Source organism: Chelon labrosus, assembly GCF_963514085.1.
Source record: "Chelon labrosus genome assembly, chromosome: 2".
In the NCBI taxonomy this organism is placed as follows: Eukaryota; Metazoa; Chordata; class Actinopteri; order Mugiliformes; family Mugilidae; genus Chelon; species Chelon labrosus.
Window position 1 is genome coordinate 21,216,430 of NC_140338.1, and position 21,702 is coordinate 21,238,131.

General features: G+C 40.3%; 3 protein-coding genes across 7 annotated transcripts in view; all 3 read right to left on the bottom strand.

Moving 5' to 3' along the window:
- Positions 1-496: 496 nt before the first annotated feature.
- Positions 497-5,020, bottom strand: LOC311500907 (elongation factor 1-alpha 1). The gene is made up of 7 exons (XM_084562541.1): positions 4,699-5,020; positions 2,971-3,150; positions 2,574-2,870; positions 2,143-2,293; positions 1,612-1,868; positions 1,298-1,532; positions 497-1,149 (listed from the first exon to the last, which is right to left on the bottom strand). Exons 1-7 carry the CDS (start codon positions 4,840-4,842, stop codon positions 1,025-1,027), a joined length of 1,389 nt encoding a protein of 462 aa, XP_084418667.1. The 5' UTR covers positions 4,843-5,020; the 3' UTR covers positions 497-1,024.
- Positions 5,021-7,368: 2,348 nt separating this feature from the next.
- Positions 7,369-16,311, bottom strand: LOC311500894 (NACHT, LRR and PYD domains-containing protein 3-like). 2 transcript variants are annotated; one of them, XR_014699499.1, is made up of 9 exons: positions 16,152-16,311; positions 13,091-14,708; positions 12,241-12,585; positions 10,928-11,095; positions 10,667-10,837; positions 10,312-10,527; positions 10,045-10,218; positions 8,667-8,760; positions 7,369-8,329 (listed from the first exon to the last, which is right to left on the bottom strand). XR_014699499.1 is itself a non-coding variant. In XM_084562523.1 (9 exons), the coding sequence occupies exons 2-9, from the start codon at positions 14,704-14,706 to the stop codon at positions 8,314-8,316; spliced, it is 2,880 nt and encodes a 959-aa protein (XP_084418649.1). In that variant the 5' UTR covers positions 14,707-14,708; positions 16,152-16,311; the 3' UTR covers positions 7,369-8,313. The 2 variants fall into 2 exon arrangements, 1 of the variants encoding a protein (XP_084418649.1); XM_084562523.1 differs by having other exon boundaries at positions 8,667-8,840.
- A 2,585-nt stretch (positions 16,312-18,896) lies between these two features.
- The window catches only part of LOC311506961 (ras and Rab interactor 2-like), a 33,375-nt gene continuing 30,569 nt past the window's right edge, over positions 18,897-21,702 (bottom strand). For 3 of the 4 annotated variants that reach the window (XM_084571130.1, XM_084571129.1, XM_084571128.1), the window contains 2 exons: positions 20,351-20,514; positions 18,897-19,960 (listed from right to left, as the gene is read on the bottom strand). In XM_084571130.1, the coding sequence (XP_084427256.1) occupies positions 19,634-19,960; positions 20,351-20,514 (491 nt within the window). In that variant the 3' untranslated portion in view covers positions 18,897-19,633. Of the gene's footprint in view, positions 19,961-20,310; positions 20,515-21,702 lie in introns of all 4 variants that reach the window. The other variant, XM_084571131.1, reaches the window with a different exon arrangement.

Below are 21,702 nucleotides of genomic sequence, written 5' to 3' on the forward strand. Positions count from 1 at the left end.
TTCCAATATGACATCTACAAAATGTGCAGTACATAAAGTAAACTGGTGCCTTGCTTTTGTGGTACATATTCTTTCCTTGTCTATTCCGTTTCCTGAGAAGTGCATTAGGTTCCTCCAAACAGAAAATGGTTGCACTGTGTCTTCATTTTCTCTTTTGTAAATGTTCTTACTTGAGGCATTGTTTTTTTTTTTTTTAATTCAGAGATCATTTTGCTACTGGGCATAAAATGGGCCTTTGTCATGTTAACATTCTGTCTGGTTTATTTTAATTTATTTAAATTATGTGCACATATTTACACACTAGTAATCTCAGATTTATGAAGCCTGTAATGTAATGGAAATGCAAGCGAACTTTTATTCTCATTCATCAATAAAGGAAATTCTACAGATATCTTGGTTTTTGCTTGTCACACTTCACTTAAGTTTTCTTGACAATGATACCAGGTACAAAAACATTCTGTTTAAACATCTTTACTGTTATGAGGGTATACTCATATATTAAGGTGCATGAACTTTACAGTAACTAACATTTCATCAGCTACTGCAAGGGAGCTTAAGTCAAGCAAAGTGCTAACAAGGGAGATTTAAGACAGAGCTGGTTTCTCTAAGGTGCAAACATTAAACATGCAAGAAGCCAATCTACCTCTGGCTAGTAAGCATATCTGTTTTTAAAGCTAGAATACAAAGCATTACTTCAACAAGACTGGTAAAAGAACATCTCTATTGTATTACTGCATTTGTTGGATAGATCATTGAGCAGTTTACTTCTAAGCACAACAGCACACAGACAGCTAACTAACGTAAAGTTGCTGCGTGTCTTGCCACAATAAACAACAAAACCTACATATAATTGTGTTTTAACACGTTAATCACTAATGGTGCTCTGGTTATTTTTTTTCCTTCGTCTGCTTTTGCGATGCATTGTGATAATAGACCAGACACTGACTATGGTGTGCAGAAGGGGCAGAGGGATCACGTGTCTTCGGCCATGGTGAACATTTAGGGCAGCAGCCCAGCACAACGTTCATTTGGCCTTCTGTGCCTTCTGTGCGGACTTGGTGACCTTACCACTAGTGGGGGCTTTCTTTTCCACACCTTTTATCACTCCCACTGCCACTGTTTGGCGCATGTCACGGACAGCAAACCGCCCTGTGGAGGAATGATGGAGGAAATATTTGTTATCGCCCCTAATGATTTCATTATATCAGTGAGGTTGACATGAAGGTTAATGTTCGAATCACAATCACCTTGACAAAAAACGCATAAAATTTTACTAAACACTGTACATAAAACTTACCCAGTGGTGGGTACTCAGAGAAGCTCTCGACACACATGGGCTTGCCAGGCACCATATCCACGATGGCAGCATCTCCAGATTTCAAGAACTTGGGGTTGTCCTCAAGCTTCTTACCAGAGCGACGGTCGATCTTTTCCTTGAGCTCTGCAAACTTGCATGCGATGTGCGCAGTGTGGCAGTCCAGCACTGGGGCGTAGCCAGCACTAATCTGACCAGGGTGGTTCAGGATAATCACCTACACCAGCAGAGACAGGCACGGTCACATGCACATGTACATCATATACTTTTACATCTATCTCCTCCTGTAAGCAGACCTGAGAGGTGAAGCCAGCTGCCTCCTGTGGTGGGTCGTTCCTGCTGTCTCCAGCAACGTTGCCACGGCGAATATCTTTGACGGACACATTCTTTACATTGAAGCCCACATTATCGCCTGGTAGCGCCTCAGTCAGGGCCTCATGGTGCATTTCCACTGACTTGACTTCAGTGGTCACGTTGACAGGGGCAAAGGTCACCACCATGCCAGGTTTTAGGATTCCTGTCTCCACTCGGCCCACTGGCACGGTACCAATACCTGGAAGAGAGGAAACTCTGTTCCAGGTATTGTAGTAACTGCGTAAAACAGGTGCAAGAATTGAAATGACACTTTCAAAAGCATGCATGACAATTTGAGCTAACAGGAATTCAGTTCTGCTGTTTTTGTCACAAGATGTCCTCATTCCAAAAATACACTCTAGCTGGTACCACCAACACTTAACTGGGGCAGGTACATTTCACAGGTTTGCTCTAGAAATTACAAATTATACAACTATAATCATGACAGCCACCCACACCAGCAATGGCCTCACCTCCAATCTTATAAACATCCTGCAGAGGTAGGCGGAGGGGCTTGTCAGTGGGACGTGTGGGAGGTTGGATGGCATCCAGAGCCTCCAGCAGTGTGGTGCCTGAGGCATTTCCATCTTTACGGTTAATCTTCCATCCCTTGAACCAAGTCATCTGTGGACGAAGAGAAGCTCCGATTTGTATCTATGCAGCGTAGGATGCAAAGATGATACATGGGTGCTGGCTATTCAAGGTTATGCATATGCAGAGATACGATTTTTAATTAGACTTTGTGCCAAAAAGCAGAGGAAGACGAAATCATAATGAAACCGATGTTGTCCCAGATAGATGACGGACTGGACTTTCAACACATGTGAGGTCTATGCTTCTTTCCTATCTACTGTATCTGTATATACTGTCCCATTCATTATACTCTGGATCTCAGCAGACTCACATTAGGGCTGGGTTCCAACATGTTGTCTCCGTTCCATCCAGAAATGGGCACAAAGGCCACAGTATCAGGGTTGTAACCAATCTTCTTGATGTAAGTGCTGACTTCCTTCACAATCTCCTCATAGCGCTTCTGGCTGTAGTTAGGCTCAGTGGAGTCCATCTTATTGACGCCCACAATGAGCTGCTTCACTCCCAGGGTGTAAGCAAGGAGGGCGTGTTCACGAGTCTGCCCATTCTTTGAAATGCCAGCTTCAAACTCACCAACACCCGCAGCAACGATCAGCACAGCACAGTCAGCCTGAAGGCAAAGAGACATGAAAGAGTCTTTCTTCCTCATTTCATTCTCTCTGTGTCAGCTATTTTTCTAATTTTCACATTTCTACCCATCCTTACTCTACCTGAGATGTCCCAGTGATCATGTTCTTGATGAAGTCCCTGTGTCCCGGAGCATCGATGATGGTAACATAGTACTTGCTGGTCTCAAACTTCCAGAGAGAGATATCAATGGTGATCCCACGTTCACGCTCAGCCTTCAGTTTGTCCAGAACCCAGGCGTATTTGAAGGAACCCTTTCCCATCTAGGGAACATGAATAGGGAAAAAAAACTTAGCTTAACTTAATAAAGGAGGGTTGAGTTTAATGAAGGCTAATAAAATGAAAATAACTAACTAATTACTGCTCAGCGCTGTAGTTATTACAGGTGAGAATCAAAAAACAGTTCCAACTTCAAACCACTTTCAATTGTTATCCCATAATGAGATCCAAATGCAGCTAGTATTCCTGTGGTTGTACTGAGAAACCTTTTCAGTGTTATTTATTTATCACATTCTGTGAGTTAAATTAAAGGATTATCTTAGCTTATCATCCAAGGTATTGTTCATGTTCAACATGTTCAAGTCAAACTAAATTGATAAAGGATTGGATGGATAAGCAGAACTGACAATGGCATTAATATTGTTCAACTCTAATCAATTCTCATCACTAGTACTTATGGTAATCTAACTCGCATTACATTTACTCCACAGCCATGGGAAGGAATATCATATACTGTATGAAAGCTTTGTAAGCAGTCACATTTTATTTACACTCTTGACATTTTTTACTTAATGTACAGTAAATAAAAAAAAAATATATAAAAGGTCTAAGTTCAAGTTTATTTCTTTTAATTTATATGATTATGGCTTACTTAAACTTAAACCTTATCTCAGAAAATTTGAATATTGCGAAACAGTTCAATATTGTAGACACATGGTGTCACACTTCAATTAGCTAATTAACTTAAAACACAAGCAAAGGTTTCCTGAGCCTTTAAATTGTCTCAGTCTGGCCCAGTAGGCTACACAACCGTGGATGAGACTGCTGACTTGACGCTTCATTGCTAAGGATGCTTGCTGTTCACAGAGTGCTGCATCCAAGCATTTCAATTGAAAGTTCAGTGGAAGGAAAAAGGATAGTAGAAAAAGGTGCACAAGCAGCAGGGATAACTGCAGCAAAGCAGTCTGCAGGAGATTCACATGGAGTGGACTGCGGCTGGAGTGGGTGCTTGAAGAGCCACCACACACAGATGTATCCAGGACATGGGATACAACTGTCGTATTTCTTGTGTCAAGCCACTCCTATGTGTGTAATGAATCTATACGAGTTTCAGTTTTATTTGAATTTATTTACGGACATAAATTCACTTCTTGATGATATTCTTTTCTGCGATGCACCTGTATATATAACTCATACTTTCCATGATGTATGTGCAACTTTTTGTGTGTGCTCCACGTCAGGTTGACGCTATAGATACACTGATCTATTTTATGCTGTCACGCTAACCAAGACAATAAAAGGCAAAATAACAAAGTGCAGTGCAGTACACAGTGGAAAATAACTGCGGGTTACAGTAAAATTTATATCCATCCCTGTTTCCAAATAATTTAGGAATAGCACCAACCTAACATGTTTTCTTTTCTTGTCTGGCCTAATCTCTTAAGATTAGAGTAAAATGACACAAGACTACCCCAGGATAAGACAGAAATAAAAATTATATTAGTAAGACCAAACACACAGTTAAAATAGTTACACAGCAATCATGAAAAATATCCTCTTTTATATCCAAGTGAGCAGAAAGCGAGTCCTACCTCTGCAGCTTCCTTCTCAAACTTCTCAATTGTTCTTTTGTCAATGCCCCCACATTTGTAGATGAGGTGTCCAGTGGTGGTGGACTTGCCAGAGTCGACATGTCCTATTACCACAATGTTTATGTGCAGCTTCTCCTTCCCCATGGCAGCACGCTCTGGAAGATAACAAAAGTGCCCAACAAACAAGAACCAACAACGTGCATCTAAGTGTGGTTATACAAGTTTATAACTGGCAATTATACAGAAGTAATCTACAAGTTTCACAGCATTGCAGGATTGCATACTGAACGTAAATTATACACTCACTGGCCACCTCATTAGTTAGACCTGTTCCACTGCTTATTAACGCGAATATAAAATCAGCCGATCGCACAGCAGCAGACCAATGCGCATTAAGACTGGTCAAGACAACTGCTGAAGTTTAAACCTGGTGCAACTGTCGGTGCCAGACGAGTATTTAAGAAACTTCTGATCTAATAGGATTTTCATGCAACCATCTCTAGGGTTTACAGAGAAAGGTCTGAAATACAGAAGAGTATCGTTGATGTCAGCGGTCAGAAAAGAATGGCCAAACTGGTTCTAGCTCAGGGTTGTCCAAGCTACAGCCTGCACTCCAGCTGCGCACCCAGGTCCATTTTTAATTGTTACGCACCAAATTCTAAACATGGAAAATGGCCCACGCATGGATTTTGAACTTGAGTTCTGAGAATGAGCTGCCAACTCTTTGTGTAACAAAATAAACAAAAAACCTTCAATGGAAAGTTGTGACGTAGCCTGGTTTTTCCTTGGAGCATTACCATATATCAAGCATAATTTACCTAAGCTTTTTTTCCGATATACCTCACCTGAGTGTCATATAGGAAACTGAGGCTACAGTTCACCAGGGCTCACAAAATTGGGGGACAAAAGAAGATTAGGGTTAGTGTGATGCAACATTTGGATGGTAGGGTCAGAATTTGGTATACACAATATGAAACCATGGTGGTGTTGTGGTTTGGGGCAAATTTTCTTGGCACACTTTGGTGCCCTTAGTCATTTAGGCCACAGCCTACCTGAGTATTCTTCCTAGAAATGTCAACATAAAGACCATCTTCTTAGTCCAGCAGAATAATGCATCATGTCACAAAGCTAAAATCATCTCAAATAGTTTTCTTGAACATGACAATGAGTACATTTTGGGGATGTGGTGGTGCTTGAGACTTGCATGGATGTGCAGTCGACAAACTGCTGACGCTAACATATCAATATGGACAAACTCTGTATGTTTCCAGCACCTTGTTGAATCTGCGCCATGAAGAACTTGGACACTTCTGGTTCATGCTGAGATGATACAACCCAGTGCTGACAAAATGTACCTAATTAGGTGGTTAATATCACATTAAGCTAGTTTCTGTACAGCGGTTAAGTTTTAACCAGCTAGCTAGCGTAACATAGCTATATTTGTACCATTTTCCCGGCAATATTTACACCAGTATTGGAAACAATGGGCTTTCAGAATCGATGTAAATCCTCTAATTATAATTTTATTACAATTAAAAGTGAAGCGGATTTAAGTTAGTGGCGGGAAATTTTTTATGAGCACTGCTAAAGTTAGCTTATTTCCTTCTTATACAGAAGACCTTCATTAACATTTTTTAAAAATATATGTAAATACATAAAATGATTAATACTGCTGAATGCGGAGTTAAATTAACAGTACAACTGTAGCCCAGCTTCTACTATGAGCTTATCTTTTGTTTCTTAAAAGGCTAGCTTCTTTTATTAGCTAGATAATGGACGTGGTTGCAGGTAAAGCACATGCGCACACGATTTGCTGATTGAACTTCACCGGACTGCATCACACACGTTTTTTGGGCTCGGGGTGAAATGATAAAGAAACATAATCAATCTTATACAGCTTTCACTCTGTCCATATTAAGAGTAGTTAAGAAGGGGGAAAAGGTTTAAACTCTGTGACTCTTTGCATTTCCAGCAATTACAAAACAGCAGCCTAAACACACATCTGCAACATGAGATGCCTGTTTTCGACACAATACAAAATGAATGCAAAAAAATTCTCTTTTAGGTTATCTCCCAATCAATTAGAAGCACTGGAAAAATATATGAGCCAATGCCGCAATGATCACACACGCATCAAGACACTACATAGCTGTTTTGGAAACGTGTCTGACCATGCACCTTCCAGACAGCTGCACAGCTCCGTTTATTCTACTGATGCTGCAGGATGGTGATGAGCGACAGGGAAGGTTCCCGCAGGAGCGTCAACTGGGATACGTTTCTCCGCTGAAACTGCGCCATACGGGCCTAGACAGCCCTCCACACCCCTCTGCACTTTCTGGCACCGCTCACTTTGATCAAATTACCACGACATTCAAGACGCACATCACTCATTTGTGGTAGTCTGTATCTTAGTATAATACATTTACAACGCAGCTATTAAGCACATCTCTGAAATCACCAGCCCCCTTTTGCAACACGCTGACAGCGTGTATTGTTTGTTATGATGTGGAAAACATTCCGTGACCTACCTTTGCGCCTGTGATGTTAACTGGTCCTCTGCGATGAAACAGGAGATGCGCTGCCTGCTGTGTTGACACAGACAAGGTACCTACTGTTGTGTCGACTGGCGTCAAACGCGTCACTGACTGAAATGTCACAGCCCCGCCACTAGATGGAGCGCTGCTGCAGAAATGAACCAACACTGCACAGCTTTGTGCAAAAATAAAAAGATCTGCATTTATTGTGGGGTCATGTTGACAGATACATCACATTCACGAGTACAGTTCATAACACTAAGCGCTGTACTAAGTGACTTTCAAAGAGGCAAAACATTTCTGGACTTCAACCCTACATCACTTGATTCAAATAAAAAAAAACGTAAGAGGTAATATCAGTATTTTTGAATTCCCTTTATGAATCCATTGGCTATACATCTGTCAGGCAAAATATTTTGACCACTGACAGGAGAAGTAAATAACACTGACCACATTGTGACAATACAATGTTCTGCTGGGAAACTTTTGCATCCGGCTTTCGTATAGATGTTACTTAGACATGTGCCACCCACCTAGACCAGACCAGACACCCCCATCCCATAGCAATGCCACTCCTTGATGGCAGCAGCCTTCTTCAGCAGGATGCAGTCTGACACAGGCATACACACAAAAACGGTTTAGGAACAACTCAAAAAACGTGAAAAACAGCACAAGATGTTGACCTGGCCTCTAAATTCAACAATCCTGACCCACAGAGGACCCTCCCCTCAACCCATAGGCCCCCACTAACAACACTCTGTTGCCAGACACCACAGGACACCCTCAGAAGGCCCATGTCCATTTTCTGATGAGAACTGTTCTGGAGGCACAAGGGAGACCTACACAATATTAGGAAGGTGGTCATAATGTTATGGCTGATTGGTGTACATCACTTGATTAAAATAATAATAATTAAAAAAAAAAAAAAAACATAACAGTAACAGATTTTCATTTCTTTCATGAATCCATATTCACATTGTACAAAAACAATCTGTTGCACAGAAGTACTGTGGACTTCTCTACCACGGAGTGGTGTGTCTGAGAAATGTGAGCTGGTTTGGGCAGTTTGTATCGGCATTCTTCAATCTGCAGAGACGCTAAAAAACAAGAAAATAAAAACAGGACACATGAATACTTCAAATGAAATTTAGGGCCATATCATTTGTAGTAAGAACTGACTGACATACAGTGTGTACTGATCATTTTAGACCAGAGAGGAACAAACACAGATGTAGCGCACACCAAATGCATGTTGACTTGGGACTCCACTGTAAGCAATTTGCATTTAAATAACATGAAACATACTTCTGTCTCATCGTTATGTTTGGATAGATTTGGAGGGAATTTTGTCATAAATAAAATATAAAGTACAAGACAGAAGGTGAAGAACCGAAGCAGCAACACAGATTTCTCTAACTTCATTAATGGACTTACTCTATTATTTGCAGTGAGTATTTCTGGTTCTTTGTTAGTTCCATCAGCAGTCTGATTTCAGAGTCTTCCAGTTTGTTGCCCATCAGAAGCAGCTCTGTCAAAGAATTGGGATTTATCTTGAGCGCAGAGATCAGGAAGTGAACGCTCTTTGACGTCAGACCACAGCTCCTCAGTCTGGAGAGAAACATTTGCACATTAATTCCTAAACTCGACCCTAAATTAAACAGTAGACACGGGCCCCGTTGAGACTTTGCATTCTAATATGTCCTAGGCGGCCTGATCACAAATGGCCAGATTAAAGCACAGGTGTGAACACACCCAAGATGCAGTGAACACAAAATGCGTTCTGGATAACAAACCAGCTACACAGCAGGCTGCAACACACACACACACAACACACAGTCACTATCATTAAAGAAAAGAGCACCCTAGGAGATGTCTCTTGATTAGTAAGCCTTTAGTAGCCTTTAAACATATTTTGTCATTGTAGCTGTTAACTAAATCATTTTAAAAATAAATTATTGAATATGAGTATACTCTGTGTGATCCTGTCATCAAAAATGTATCGGCACATGGTTAATTATCGATTTGTATAAGGTGCCAGGAGAAGTTACATATTTCCTCAATAATGGTATCTTTATTCAAATGACTTTTTATTTAACCGTAGATTTTTCTGTCACTGCTTCAACAGCACAGCAGTAAAAATTACGGCACCTTAACCTGTGTGGCACCTGTGTGGAGAGAAAGTGGAGTCACAGCTTGTTCCTAAATATATTTCATGTCCCCAAGTCATGACGCACAACAAACAGCTGTTCATGGTTCTGATACAGCAGTAGGCAGAGATCCGTTAGAGACAGCAGCCGTTATAATATTCTACTGCTCCCAAAGGTTGTCAGTGGTTATTTGCATACAGAGAGCAAAAGTGAGATTGGATATCAAGTCCTGGCGTGGTGACACATTTTTATGCCCGTTGTGACCACATGTACTAAAACCTGGCTAACTGAGATGAGAGTGCCCAGGTCACACGTTAATGCAAGGTATGTATGGCATCTATGAGAGCTGTGAGTCAAACAGTCAGCTGAAACTCACAATAAAACTAAGTAAAGACAAGTGTAGTGAGAATAATAAGTGTCAAAACTGCGTAAGTGTTCTTATTTTGTTTTACTGACAAGCTGTTGGCTTCACGGTGGACACAGGACTCTGCTACACAAGGTGTCAGCAGTCATGCTGGCATAATCACTAATGAAAGCAACTACACGTTACTTTGATTAGCAGCTCCTACTACAGGCTTGCGTTATCTTGACAATGATCTGACCAACAGAATTATGAGCTTACTTTCATTTGGTTACTACTTTGAGGAGTGATATGAAAAACTTACGATAGTTTCTCAAGTTTACAGTCCAGGCTTTTGAGTCCCATGCAGAGTTTCTTCACTCCCTTATCTTGAAAGAGGTTGCCAGACAAGTCCAGCTCGCTGATAATGCTCTCGTTCGACCCTAGTCCTGATGCAAGCTCTGCACAGCAGTCATCAGTCAGGCCACAGTAACTCATGCTGAAATGAAACAAAAATAATGTTTGGGTAAAATGCTCTTCATGCATTATTACAAACATACTGTGACAAAGAAGTCCATTAAAAATGATTCACTTGAGAGTTTTCAGGTGGCTGTAGGGATTCTTCAGGCCAGCTGAAATTTCTTTGACGCCTGTGTCTCCGAGGTGGTTCATGCTGAGGTCGAGGTCTATCAGCTCAACTGCCTGCCAGTCTGTCCTTTTGCACAACCCACTGTAGAGCTGCGAAACTGAACACAGGACCTTGGCTAAATACTTGCAGCTCACTCCAGTGATTCCACATCTTGAAACACTGAAGGGAATTAAGAGAAAATGTGACTCATTAGTGGTTTGAGCATGTAAGGCCATCAGTGCATGTTCACTCACAAAAATAAAACTCTCCTTTGCCAGAATTTTTCTTTTTCTTTATTTAATCACACAGCCATCCTTACTTGAGTTTCTCCAGTCTACACCATGCATACATGCATTCGCAGAGGGCCACAAATCCTGCATCTTTCAAAGTGTTGTTGCTCAGGTTGAGCTCTATCAGAGTGCTGGTTTCACACTTCAGAGCTTGGCCGATAGGTCCACAGCTTATTCCAGTGAGACCACAGTGGTACATCCTGGAGAAGTAATGTGAAGGCACAGAAAGCCACTGAATAACTGACATCCATTTACTGATGGGGAATTCAATAACATGGGGCAGTACTCACTCCAGCTTTGTTAGCTGCGATATGTCAAAACTTTCAAAGAGCTCGCTGGCTCCATCATCTCCGACGGGGTTGATGCTCAGATCCAACACTTTGAGATAGCTCGGGTTGTCCTGCAGGGATAAGGCCAGATGGCTGCAGCCCCTTTTGTCAATGTTGCATTGTGACAGTCTATGATAAAAAAATAAATAAATAAAAAGTCAACATACATAAGAGGATTGCTGAATCTGAAGAATTATTGTCAGTTGTCGTTTGTTTGCTTCAATAATTCCTGTGTCAAAGTGAAGTGAAAGGCTGACACTTCAATACACATGCTGTGCATATAAACCAATCAGCCATAACATTATGACCACCGAGAGGTAAAGTGAATAACACTGACTATCTTGTTAAATTGGCAGCTGTCAGTGGGTGGTGTATGTATTCGGACAGCAAGTGAACATTTTGATGTTCATGTGCAAGAAGCAAGAAAAATTAACTAGTGGAAGAATTTGAGAGACCTAGTAGAAGTGCGGTAAGGGAAAAAGCTGCGAACCAGCGACAAGTTCACAGACGGCCAAGGTTCACTGGTGAATTAGGGAAGGTCGGGCCTTGTGGTCTCTCAGTTGTGATAGAACACACACTGGATCACAGTTTGTTTTGTAGCTGCCGACCAGTCAGGGAGTCCATGCTGACCTCTCTGTACTGCTGAAAGCTCCTGGTCTGATTAAACATGTTATTTATTTTTTTTGCATTACGCGGATGGCCGGGTGCCGATGTGTCGCATTCCTGGGAAACCCACCAGGATGCACTATAGGAAGAAAGCAAGTAGTGTGATGTTTGCCAATGCTGGGAGAGCCTGGGTGCTGTCAGTGTCTCTATTAGCAAGATAATGAGATCTGCCACAGAGTAAAAATGGATCAGGAATGGTTCAAAGAACACAACATAGAATTCAAGGTGTTGACTTGGAATGTGCTGGACGAACAAGTTAGTCTTTGGATGCCCCACCACAAAACTTCATGGACTTAAAGGCTCTGCTGCTTAAGTCTTGGTTCTAGACACCAGAGCACACCTTTAGAGGTCTATTGGAGTCCAGGCCTTAGTGGGTCAGGGTAGTTTTAGAGCCAAAAGGGAGACCTATGTAAAATTAGGCAGGTGGTCATAATGTTGTGCCTGATTGGTGTATATAAATTCAGTCAGACCCAAGGCCCAGCATTCAGACTGAGTTTATAGAAGGCCACACAACATACACTAAATACCAGTACAAAAACCAACCAAGCAAGTGTACAAATACCAAAGTCTGAAAACCTTCTGAAGTGGCTTTGGTTATCAGCACTTACCTCAGTGTTACTAATTTGCATTCAGGGACGCTCAAACCACACGAAAGATGCCACAGTCCCTCATTTCCTATATCACTCCTGCTGAGATCCAACTCCTTTAGTTTCGGAGACTTTGTCAGCGCTGAAGCCAGATATTTACAAGCTTGTGGGTTCAACCCACAGCCTTGCAACCTGAGGGTTTTCAGTTTGCAGTTTTTATTTTCCAGCTTCTCCACAAGGTCCCAGACTCCAATGTCAGTGATGCTGTTGTGCCCTAGATCCAGCTCTCTCAGGTAAGACTCCCTTGTGCCCAAGATGGCTGCCAAGGCTGGACAACTTTCATCTGTCAGGTTAGAGAATCGCAGCCTGCAAGGAAACAGAAGTGAAAGACTATGTGACAAAGTAGACACACCTCAACGCAAGCAGTAGGCTATATATTCTAGATATTCATTGGTCAAGAGATTCCATGGTAAGACCAAAATCATCAGCAAGTTGATGTTATAAGTACAGAGGTGTTATTCTTCTGCAACATAAAGCTTTCTCACCCAAGCTTTGTTTGTGGCACTAAAAATGGGAAAATGGGAATTAACCAAAACAAAGAACAGACGATTAACCAGAATGTTTATTCTTTCTGCTAAGTCAATGACAAATTCTACTTTTGTTAGTAGCATAAATAAAACTCCAAGCATTTTAATCACACTGGAGTTTCTGAAGCAGACACTGCATGCCAAAATCAGGCTACGTAAACTGTAGATCTGAAACCATCTGCATACAATATGAGAACCATATTTATGTGATTTAGATGAAGCGAGCCAATATGTACTGTATGTAAATAAATTATAGAAGCCAAAAGCATTAAAAACAAACTTACATGGCTCTCCTTGATTTCTGGATCGCTGGCAGGTGCCTGAGCAGTTTCTCGTCACATCTCATTGACACAGGCATCTCAAAATAGTCTTGAATCCCTTCAAAAGCTCTGGTTCTTTGGATCATGAAATTCCAGTGGAAGGATGTGAATTCACGAATCGGAGAAGATTTGTACTTCATAAAAAACCTGACTTCGTCCAGTAAAGCCTGGCTGTCGTACTCCCTCAGACAGTGAAAGAGACGGACAGCTTTGTAAGACAAAATGTTCTCCAGGATCTTTTTCTTGGTGTAGAGAAAGAGTTCATCAGTGGGCTCCAAGAGATGACGCTCCTTAATGAGGCCGAAGATGAAACGTAGGAAGACATCAGATTTTCCCTCCTCGCTCGAAATCACTTCGTCCACTAGATGCTGACAAAAACCAGACCGAGAAGAAATCTTCATGCCTTCGATTTCGTCCAGTTTAGCAGACGCAGCCAAGAACTCCTGAAGGCTCGAGTGACCAAAGCGAAACACTTTGGTTTTGTACAGCCCCGTCTCCTGCCACAACACAAGTGGGCATTCTTTGCAGAAAATGGATGCTTCCTTGACACTTATGTCCCTCTCTAAAAGGTCATCCTCATGCATTACATTGCCCTCTGTCATCCGATGCAGTGCCAGCTTTTTTAACTTGGAAATAAAGTCCAAGTTAGATGCGTTCATGAGATTTGAGTAAATCTGCGTTAGACTCAAGGGATTTATTTTAAAACCATCAAATACATGTTTCTTCAAAACGTTTGCCATGATGGTACAGAGTGGAGGTATCTGACAAAGAAAGTCCAGGCTCCTTGATATTTTCACATGGTTGATGGCTTTGTTTGCCAAACCATCACTAAGAATAACTCCTTTGAAGAGCTGTTCCTTCTGTTCATCGCTGAACCCTTGAACCATGGTCTCTTTAAGCAAATGACAATCAGGGATTTTTGGCAGTGCTGAATATCGAGTCGTTATCCAAATATGAGAACTGGGAAGTAAATTTCCCCTGATCAGATTGATCAAAAGGATATCTACTGTGGATGCTTCCGAAACATCGATCACTGCGGGACAGCTGAAATTTAGTGGGAGCTTATACTCATCCAGTCCGTCGAGGACAAACCACACCTTGTTTCCATTCAGGCTACAAGTATCAAGCTGTTTTAAATCTGGATAAAATGTCTGGAGAAGTTCAACCAGACTCAGTTTGTTTTTCAGCATATTTAACTCCCAGAAATTGAGAGGAAACAGGAGGTGGATGTTGTGGTACTCTCTGTCCTGGGCCCACTTAAGAGCACAACTCCGCACTGCTGTGGTTTTTCCAACTCCACTAACTCCTAAAGTGATGATTGTTTTTTTGCTGCTGTTATGTTCATACTCACTTGATAAAATGTCGGTGAGCGGGACAGTTGGGTAAAAACGCCAAGTATGAAGGTCAGATTTGTCAACATAACTAAATTCATGCTGGTTCAAATTTGAGAATTCTTGGTCTCTCTTGAGCTCCAAATAGCAAAGTCTTGGAGGAAGTAATGACCTATCTTTCAGTTTCTGATATTTGTTCCTCACTGCGGTTTTAAGAGAGGTTTGGAGATCCATCACGGAGGCAGACATTCCTGAAAAGGTGGGATGATAATGAATGAAAAACAATAGCGATAACAATACGCTTGGCTGCAAGAGAAAAATTCAAACTCGACAAGAGCTCTGTTTGTTTAACAAATTAAGTCTATTTGCCTATTGAATTTACATCTCGTCTCTAGAAAGTCCAGACATCATTAGGTATGTCTTTTTTTACCCAACAAATTTTCCAACCTTTCAACACAATTACATAGAAATCAAAATAAATGTGTAATAAGTGTCTTGCTTGTTGAAGATCAGAAACCATACAGTGAGCAATTCACAAGCACTATTAGATAGGTTTTCAAAATATATTTCACAATACATCCAATCTTTCTTCTGAATGTGGACCTGAATATAAACCACACATGGCATACAGATTCAAGGGCACAGGTGGGCTGCAATAACCTATTATATTAAAGGACGGGTATAAAAAGTGACCCAAACCAAAACACAGAATAAAAAATAAATTAAACGTCCAACTCATTAACAGAACTCATTTATCAGTACATGTGCCAGGGGATTTCCTCTTGCCACCTCAGAGAACAGCATGTTAACATAAGACGACGATTTGGACTAGAACACAGTTTTGTGCAAACACAGCAAACTATAAGATGGCATGTCTGCTTTGGTCTATAAAAAGTATTAATTTTACAACTACTTTTAAAGTTTCAATGTGCAAAACTCTTTACCCTTTATAACTGATCTACACGAATAAGTGTCAAAAGCTAAATAAAAACATTTAAAAGATTAAATTTGCCTTTTTTCAAATTCAGTGAAGAATCTAAAAAAACACTTAGACTGATTACATTGAATTTCCTACCCACACAAATCATTCAGATTTAATATCAAAATCTTGTTTTGTTTTATTTCCATTTATGAGTTGAACAGAATTAAAAAATATAATAATAAAATTCAGATTCCTTAATTTGCATCTGTAAATTAACATCAACCCAAACAAACTGTGGGAGCGATTAAGAACAGACACTGAAAGGATGTAATGTAATGTAATGTAATTTAAATTGCCCATAAATTTATAACGAACGTTCTTTACTGCGCATGCTCAATAATAAATGAAACCACACTGCGCATGCTCAGTAATGACAACACAAAATTATTGGCAATTTGAAACTACTGAATTAATGTAATTGCAAAACTACTACCCTAGCTTTATTTATTTAGCTTTATTTTTAATCCGCATAAGTTTTTAAAAAAAGTTTTTTTAATAAGTGTAGCTAAAATATGAAGAGGCTACACCTAAACAAGTTCAACGCAAAAATGAAAGTAGACATATTTTCCTGAGATCTGCTAGCTAAAGAATAAAAAAGCTAATAAGGCTAAACTAACCAAACGCCAACCTTTAAATGCCAACCTGTAAGAAGAAGAAGCGTCGTTTTTCATTCATTTGTTTCTTAACCGATTACTTCCTGTGACTAACTTACCGTGAAACAGCCAAAACTTTCTGTTAAGGTGCACAGGTAAAAACTACTGCGTTCACCGCATCATTAAAAATCGAGAAAACGTGGAAGAAACCTGTGAAACGTTGAACAGTAAACAGTCGAGAAATTGATCCAAAGCGAAATGCAGGAAGTCGATGTGATGTTGTCCTTTTGGCTTCATGTTCAACACGACCTCTTTCTGATCCCTCCCCCCCAGAAAACGAACTGCACCAGCGCCAAACAAACCCGGAAGTAACCACCTGTTGAATTACTTTTACAGTGAGTTGTGTGGGGGACACGAAGTTAGAAAAAAAAGATAAAGACGTGCTACATTTATGTAGGGATAAAAAATAATTAAATAAATGTTCCATAAAAATAGTAATAAATAAATGTTCCAAACGGGTTCCTAGATGTCAGGATTTTTTTCCTTTCTTGGTCTGTCATCATTCTTAAGTGTAAAGTATTTGGTCTTCAAGTAGTTGTTCCTCTTTGAGATGTGTTTCATTCTCCACTATAAATCTTTCTCCATGAAACCAGGGGGTGGAGCATGTCTCGGAGGAGTGCAGTGCTTCTTCTCCTTGGTCACGGTGGAGTCAGTTCTCTCAAGGCGTCCAATTCCAGACCTGAATGTTCCAGTTACATTTTTCACTGTGGTCTTGATTCACTGTGGTATCATTCACTCTCCTGTTGGTCTCTTACATACACCTAGTCTCTAAGTGGGATTTATCATCTCCATCATCCACAGTGAAATGCTGCTCTGTCTTATTCCAGCTCATGTTTGTCCTATTCTCTTCTGAGAAGTTTCAACTACTCTACTAGACAGACTTCTTTTCACAGGATGGTGTTCTTTATTGAGTTGAGTCTTATTTTTGGTACTTGAAGCACTTCACAGTCATGATGCATCTACCTGTTCGGTCACACAAGCACACACAGACAGTGGTTCAGTGTCTTGGTTAGCGGTTTGTTCAATTGTTGTTTTGTTCTTCTGATGGTGCATTGGATACATCGAGGTGATGTTCAGGTGAATCCTGAACAATAAACCAGACACAGTATGACCCAACACCCCAGGGCCATCACTAAGGTATCTGTATTTCCATCTATGTACCACAAGGGGTCCCTATTTGACTGTACAGTATCTTCATATTCATCTTCTGTAACCGCTTGTCCTGTGATGGGTCGCTGGGGTGTGTTGGGGAGTGGGGTTTGGGGGGGCTGGAGCGTATCCCAGCTGTCTTCGGGCGAGAGTTGTACAGTACATCTTTGCTAATTTTCTTTGTGAAGTCTTCCTAAAGCTGCAACAGCTGAAACCAAGTGAACTCTAAGATGGGATTTGTTCCCTCCTCAAAGAGAGTATTTGTGTGTCACTTATTTTGTACAAGTGTGGCACATGAGGCCTGCTTTTCTTTGCTCCCCAAGGCAGACCTCCAAACATTTTCACCCATGCTTTAGCGTGTGAAAGTGGAAGTGTTCGATTAAAATAGTGGGTTATGAGATAATGTCTTCAGAATTCTTTTTCTTGTTGACCACATCCTCCAAAATGTGCCTACGGTATCAAACCACTTGTGCCTTCATGAAACCTTACAGTAAGTATTGAGTTTCAGTATTCAGTTCTGTGTAAGAGTTGATGAAAAATTTTGGAACCATGACCATCCAGTCAGAGAAGAACTCTGACTCTATATAAGGTCCCGATATCGTAAAGTGAATTTTGTTTTTGAAAGCATCCTCACTTTGCTTTTGCACAGGACAGCATATATCGGTCTGGGTCCAGTAAATACCCTCTTATAAGCGGATGGCTTATTCTTAGATTGGCATGACATTACACATTCATCTATTCAGTTTTCCAAACCTCCCCCTTTTTTCTAACCACAGCTGCCCTGAAATTGACCAAAGGTTTATGATTAATTTAATTTGACATCCTTTACTACTGTTTAATGCTATTGAACCTCAGTCATTGACATAAGGCCGGCTTTTATCATGCACCTTAAGTGATCATTATGTGAAAGAAGTTTTATCATTGTTTTGTCATGGCTAAATTACTTTAACCTACACTATTATTTCATGTACTGTTTGGCAGAGGTTCATTTGACACCTACCTTTCATCTAGTGACCTCCGTTTAAAAAACACAATCCTACTTTGTTCTAGTTTCTATTTTACTTGCTTGCTTCACCTCCTCCCACGAGTAATTTATTTTGTACAGTTAAGTCAGTTAATTAGTTAGAACCATTGGTTGACTCACTCTAAAAAGTATACTTTGTGGTGTACTTTGTTTTCCAATATATTTCACTATTATTTATCACCAAGGGCAGATACTTAATCTTTCGCAAACAGTTTAGCGAAGCTTTCTGTGTCTTATTATGTAGTACAGTCTGGATTCAGACAATACCTTGGTGTGAAAATGGCTTTATTGTTCAGGTCAGTTACGGATCAAAGGGACAGGAGGGCCAGCGTGGAGGCTGTTAGATATGTGTCAGCTCTAAAGAGGAAGTTCTCAGGAACACGTCAATTGTTTAACCGGCAAAGACAGTTTCGTATGAACACGGACCCTGTAGGTGGATCTAAAAGTCACTTATAAATTTCCATTTAAAGTGTGACTAATTTACATTTTACATGCTGTTGTCTGAAAAGTCAGTGTGAATGTTTTAAATCCACAAAGTTCTTCAGCTCTTCAATTATTTAATTATTTAATTCCAACAAACTTGTACTTTCTTAAAAAAAAAAAAGAAACCCAACCAGCAGCCTCTTTTTGATATTATTTTATATGCAATATTTCCACAGTCAGGTCGGAGCTTCTCATAACAGACAACAGAAACAGTGTCGATTTAAACTGACTTTTAAGAAATACCTGGCATAAATAAGTCCAGTATTGAGTCCAGTACAGAAATTTTAATTAGAATACAAATCTCTGTCACTTTAGGGCTGAATAACATTTGAATATAAAAATATTTCTACACACAAATAAAATCTACAATTGACCAGCAGTTGTAGAGTAATAAAAAACTTTTTTTTTTTCCTTTTTTTTTTTTTTACACAATAGTTCATTTTTCTTATTAAATTAATGTTTGAGCATGACGTTTTCATCTGGGTCATTTTAGTCAATGCTGACTAAGATGGTTACATACAATGGAATATTTTACTGTATGACCTTTTCTTTGAGGATGTACAGTATACATGTCCAACAGTCATTTCCTCCTTATAAGACTGCACATGCTAAAATCCTTCAAACCATGTCATGTCCCGAGCAGATGTTTACTAGTCTTTTCTCTTCAACATAAGTCTGAACCAGTCTTAAGGTGTAAAACACCAACACTTTCCAGAGTCCATCTTATAACTTGGTGGTTCGTTATAAAATCATAATCATTTTATTTAATATCTGCATCAATAAGCAAATGTATTGCTATTGTTTCCATTCACATGTACTGAAATCTATCTACAAAACAAACATCTACAAGCACCAGAAGAATATCGCGAGACATAGATATTGATACTATTCAACATCGCGGCAGTTCCCATTTTGCATGACGGCAGGGATACAGAGGTTCAGGTTAGGTACCTTCCTGTAGACAAAGTGGAAGATCGGTGCACGTGGCCGGCTGTGGAGCTCAGCTTTGATCCGTTGAGGATGTGTGTCCAGGGCGAGTTGCTGGCTGGTGTCTTCAGTGACCAGAAACAGTGCATAGTTCTCAGGATCAGGGATCTTAAACTTGTAAGCGCAGAGTGAGCAGACCTCTTCTGTTGTGGTGTACGGGTGGACAACCAGGGTTTTGGCTGTGCAGCCTATGCCCATATCTTGAAGAGCTACACGGAGATAGTTCTACAGAAAAAAGAAAGAAAGCTGTGTTAAGATTTGGCAGAGCAGACAGAATGAAAGGAAGATGAATAATTGACCAGTCAAGCAAGCAGGCAGGAAAATCACAAGCACCTATACCCATTTAAAGACTATACCCATTTAAAGATGCAAGATGCAATTTAAAGATTGCATGCAGTTGGTTCTACCAAGGGGTGTTTACCACAAATCCAGATCCACATGCTGTGATGTTAGTAGAATTTGACGATATGTTCATTTTCAGTGCACCAGGGGCCAAATGCAGCACCTTTCATGCACCTTTCCAATGCGGAACGTGACGTTGGGTTTTATTTGGAATTGGTATAACTTAGACTCACTGCCTCGATGCTCAAGGTGGATTCAGGTCAGGTGTGATACCTGAAAGTCGTCCACAGACGGCATTGAACGTTGAGCGGTGCGCCGCCTGTGCCACTGGTGTAGAGTGTTCCTGGCCTCAGAGCTCAGCACCCTGGCTGCTTGCTCCTCCTGGAAGTTCTTGATAAGAGCCATAGCTCCATAGGCACTGGTCAGGTAGTAGCCCCCTGGGATAAAAAGCAAATGAATAGGTAAATACAATAAATGAGATAGAACCTGAACAGCTGAACACATCAGGGTTATTTATCTAGAAATTAAACCAACTGGCACGGGAGAGAAGTCTCAAACACGTCATCTAATAGAAATGAATGGGACTTCCTCCTCCTGGCTCCTTACGTGCCAGACATGTTGACGCTGACATGAAAATATTTGATTCTTGGAGCAATCAGCCTCCGTATTCTTCCTTCAAACCCGTTCCAGCCCATTCAGATTCAACACTGAATGGAATTTCCTTCTATTTTCTTTCCTAAACTCAGCTCAGCTGAGACTATCATTGTACAAGGCCTGCTGTAGAAAAAGGACTGTCTTGTCTTCAGTCTCGATTCATGAGGACATTTCAAGAGCTTTAGGCAGTATTCTGGCAAATTTAAAAGCAGTGAAAGAGAGAAACCATGTAACTCTGGAAAGAAGATTTTATGTTTTTAAATCGTAAATAAATATTTTCCCAGAGGCCTTTACTAGCTCATATTAGATGGCATGAATTAGCATAATGTATCACAAGAATTGCACAAGTCACGCTTTTCCTTTGATGCAGAATTAAACTGGTTTTGTTTCTGTAACAAACATTTGACAGAACCAAGACATCTTATTATTTTTAAAGTTATATTTAATGAATTGGTCAAACTTGGGATCTGTAAAAAAAAAAGCCAATTATTTCATCTCCCTCACTTTAAACTTGGATAGACTGATGTATGAACAGGATCTTTCCCTGTTGTTCTCTAAAGATCTGTCTGCAGAACTAGTCGGGAAACAAGATACAGTTAAAACTAATGATGGCAGGACCGCGCAGACAAAATACACAAGGCAAGACAAATGAGGGTGATAACGGGCAGGAGGAGACAAAGACAGGAAGTAAAACTAACGTAAATACAAAGAGGTAACTGAGTGTAAAACAAACAAATTCAAGGAAACCCAACTGGTACCAAACTCAACGTCATGATAGACTAAGAGGTTACCAATTCAATACCATCACAAATCTCTGAAAGTTCATTACTATGAGCTGTACCTGTCATATGAGCACATTTGAATATAAATATATTGATTATAACAGGATCCATTGATATGTTAGACACAGTCCAGTTTTGATTACTTCAACAAGCCAATCCTGTGACAGGAAAACCTCCAGCTTGTGAGAA

Coding starts and splice junctions, on each gene's coding strand:
- LOC311500907 (XM_084562541.1), bottom strand. CDS start 4,842: ATGGGGAAGGAGAAGCTGCACATAAACATTGTGGTAATAGGACATGTC. Junction 1,869..2,142: donor GGATGTTTATAAGATTGGAG/GTGAGGCCATTG, acceptor CCTCTCTTCCAG/GTATTGGTACCGTGCCAGTG. Junction 1,533..1,611: donor CAGCTGGCTTCACCTCTCAG/GTCTGCTTACAG, acceptor CTGCTGGTGTAG/GTGATTATCCTGAACCACCC.
- LOC311500894 (XM_084562523.1), bottom strand. CDS start 14,706: ATGTCTGCCTCCGTGATGGATCTCCAAACCTCTCTTAAAACCGCAGTG. Junction 11,096..12,240: donor TGCAAATTAGTAACACTGAG/GTAAGTGCTGAT, acceptor TTTTTATCATAG/ACTGTCACAATGCAACATTG. Junction 10,528..10,666: donor TGTAGACTGGAGAAACTCAA/GTAAGGATGGCT, acceptor AATTCCCTTCAG/TGTTTCAAGATGTGGAATCA.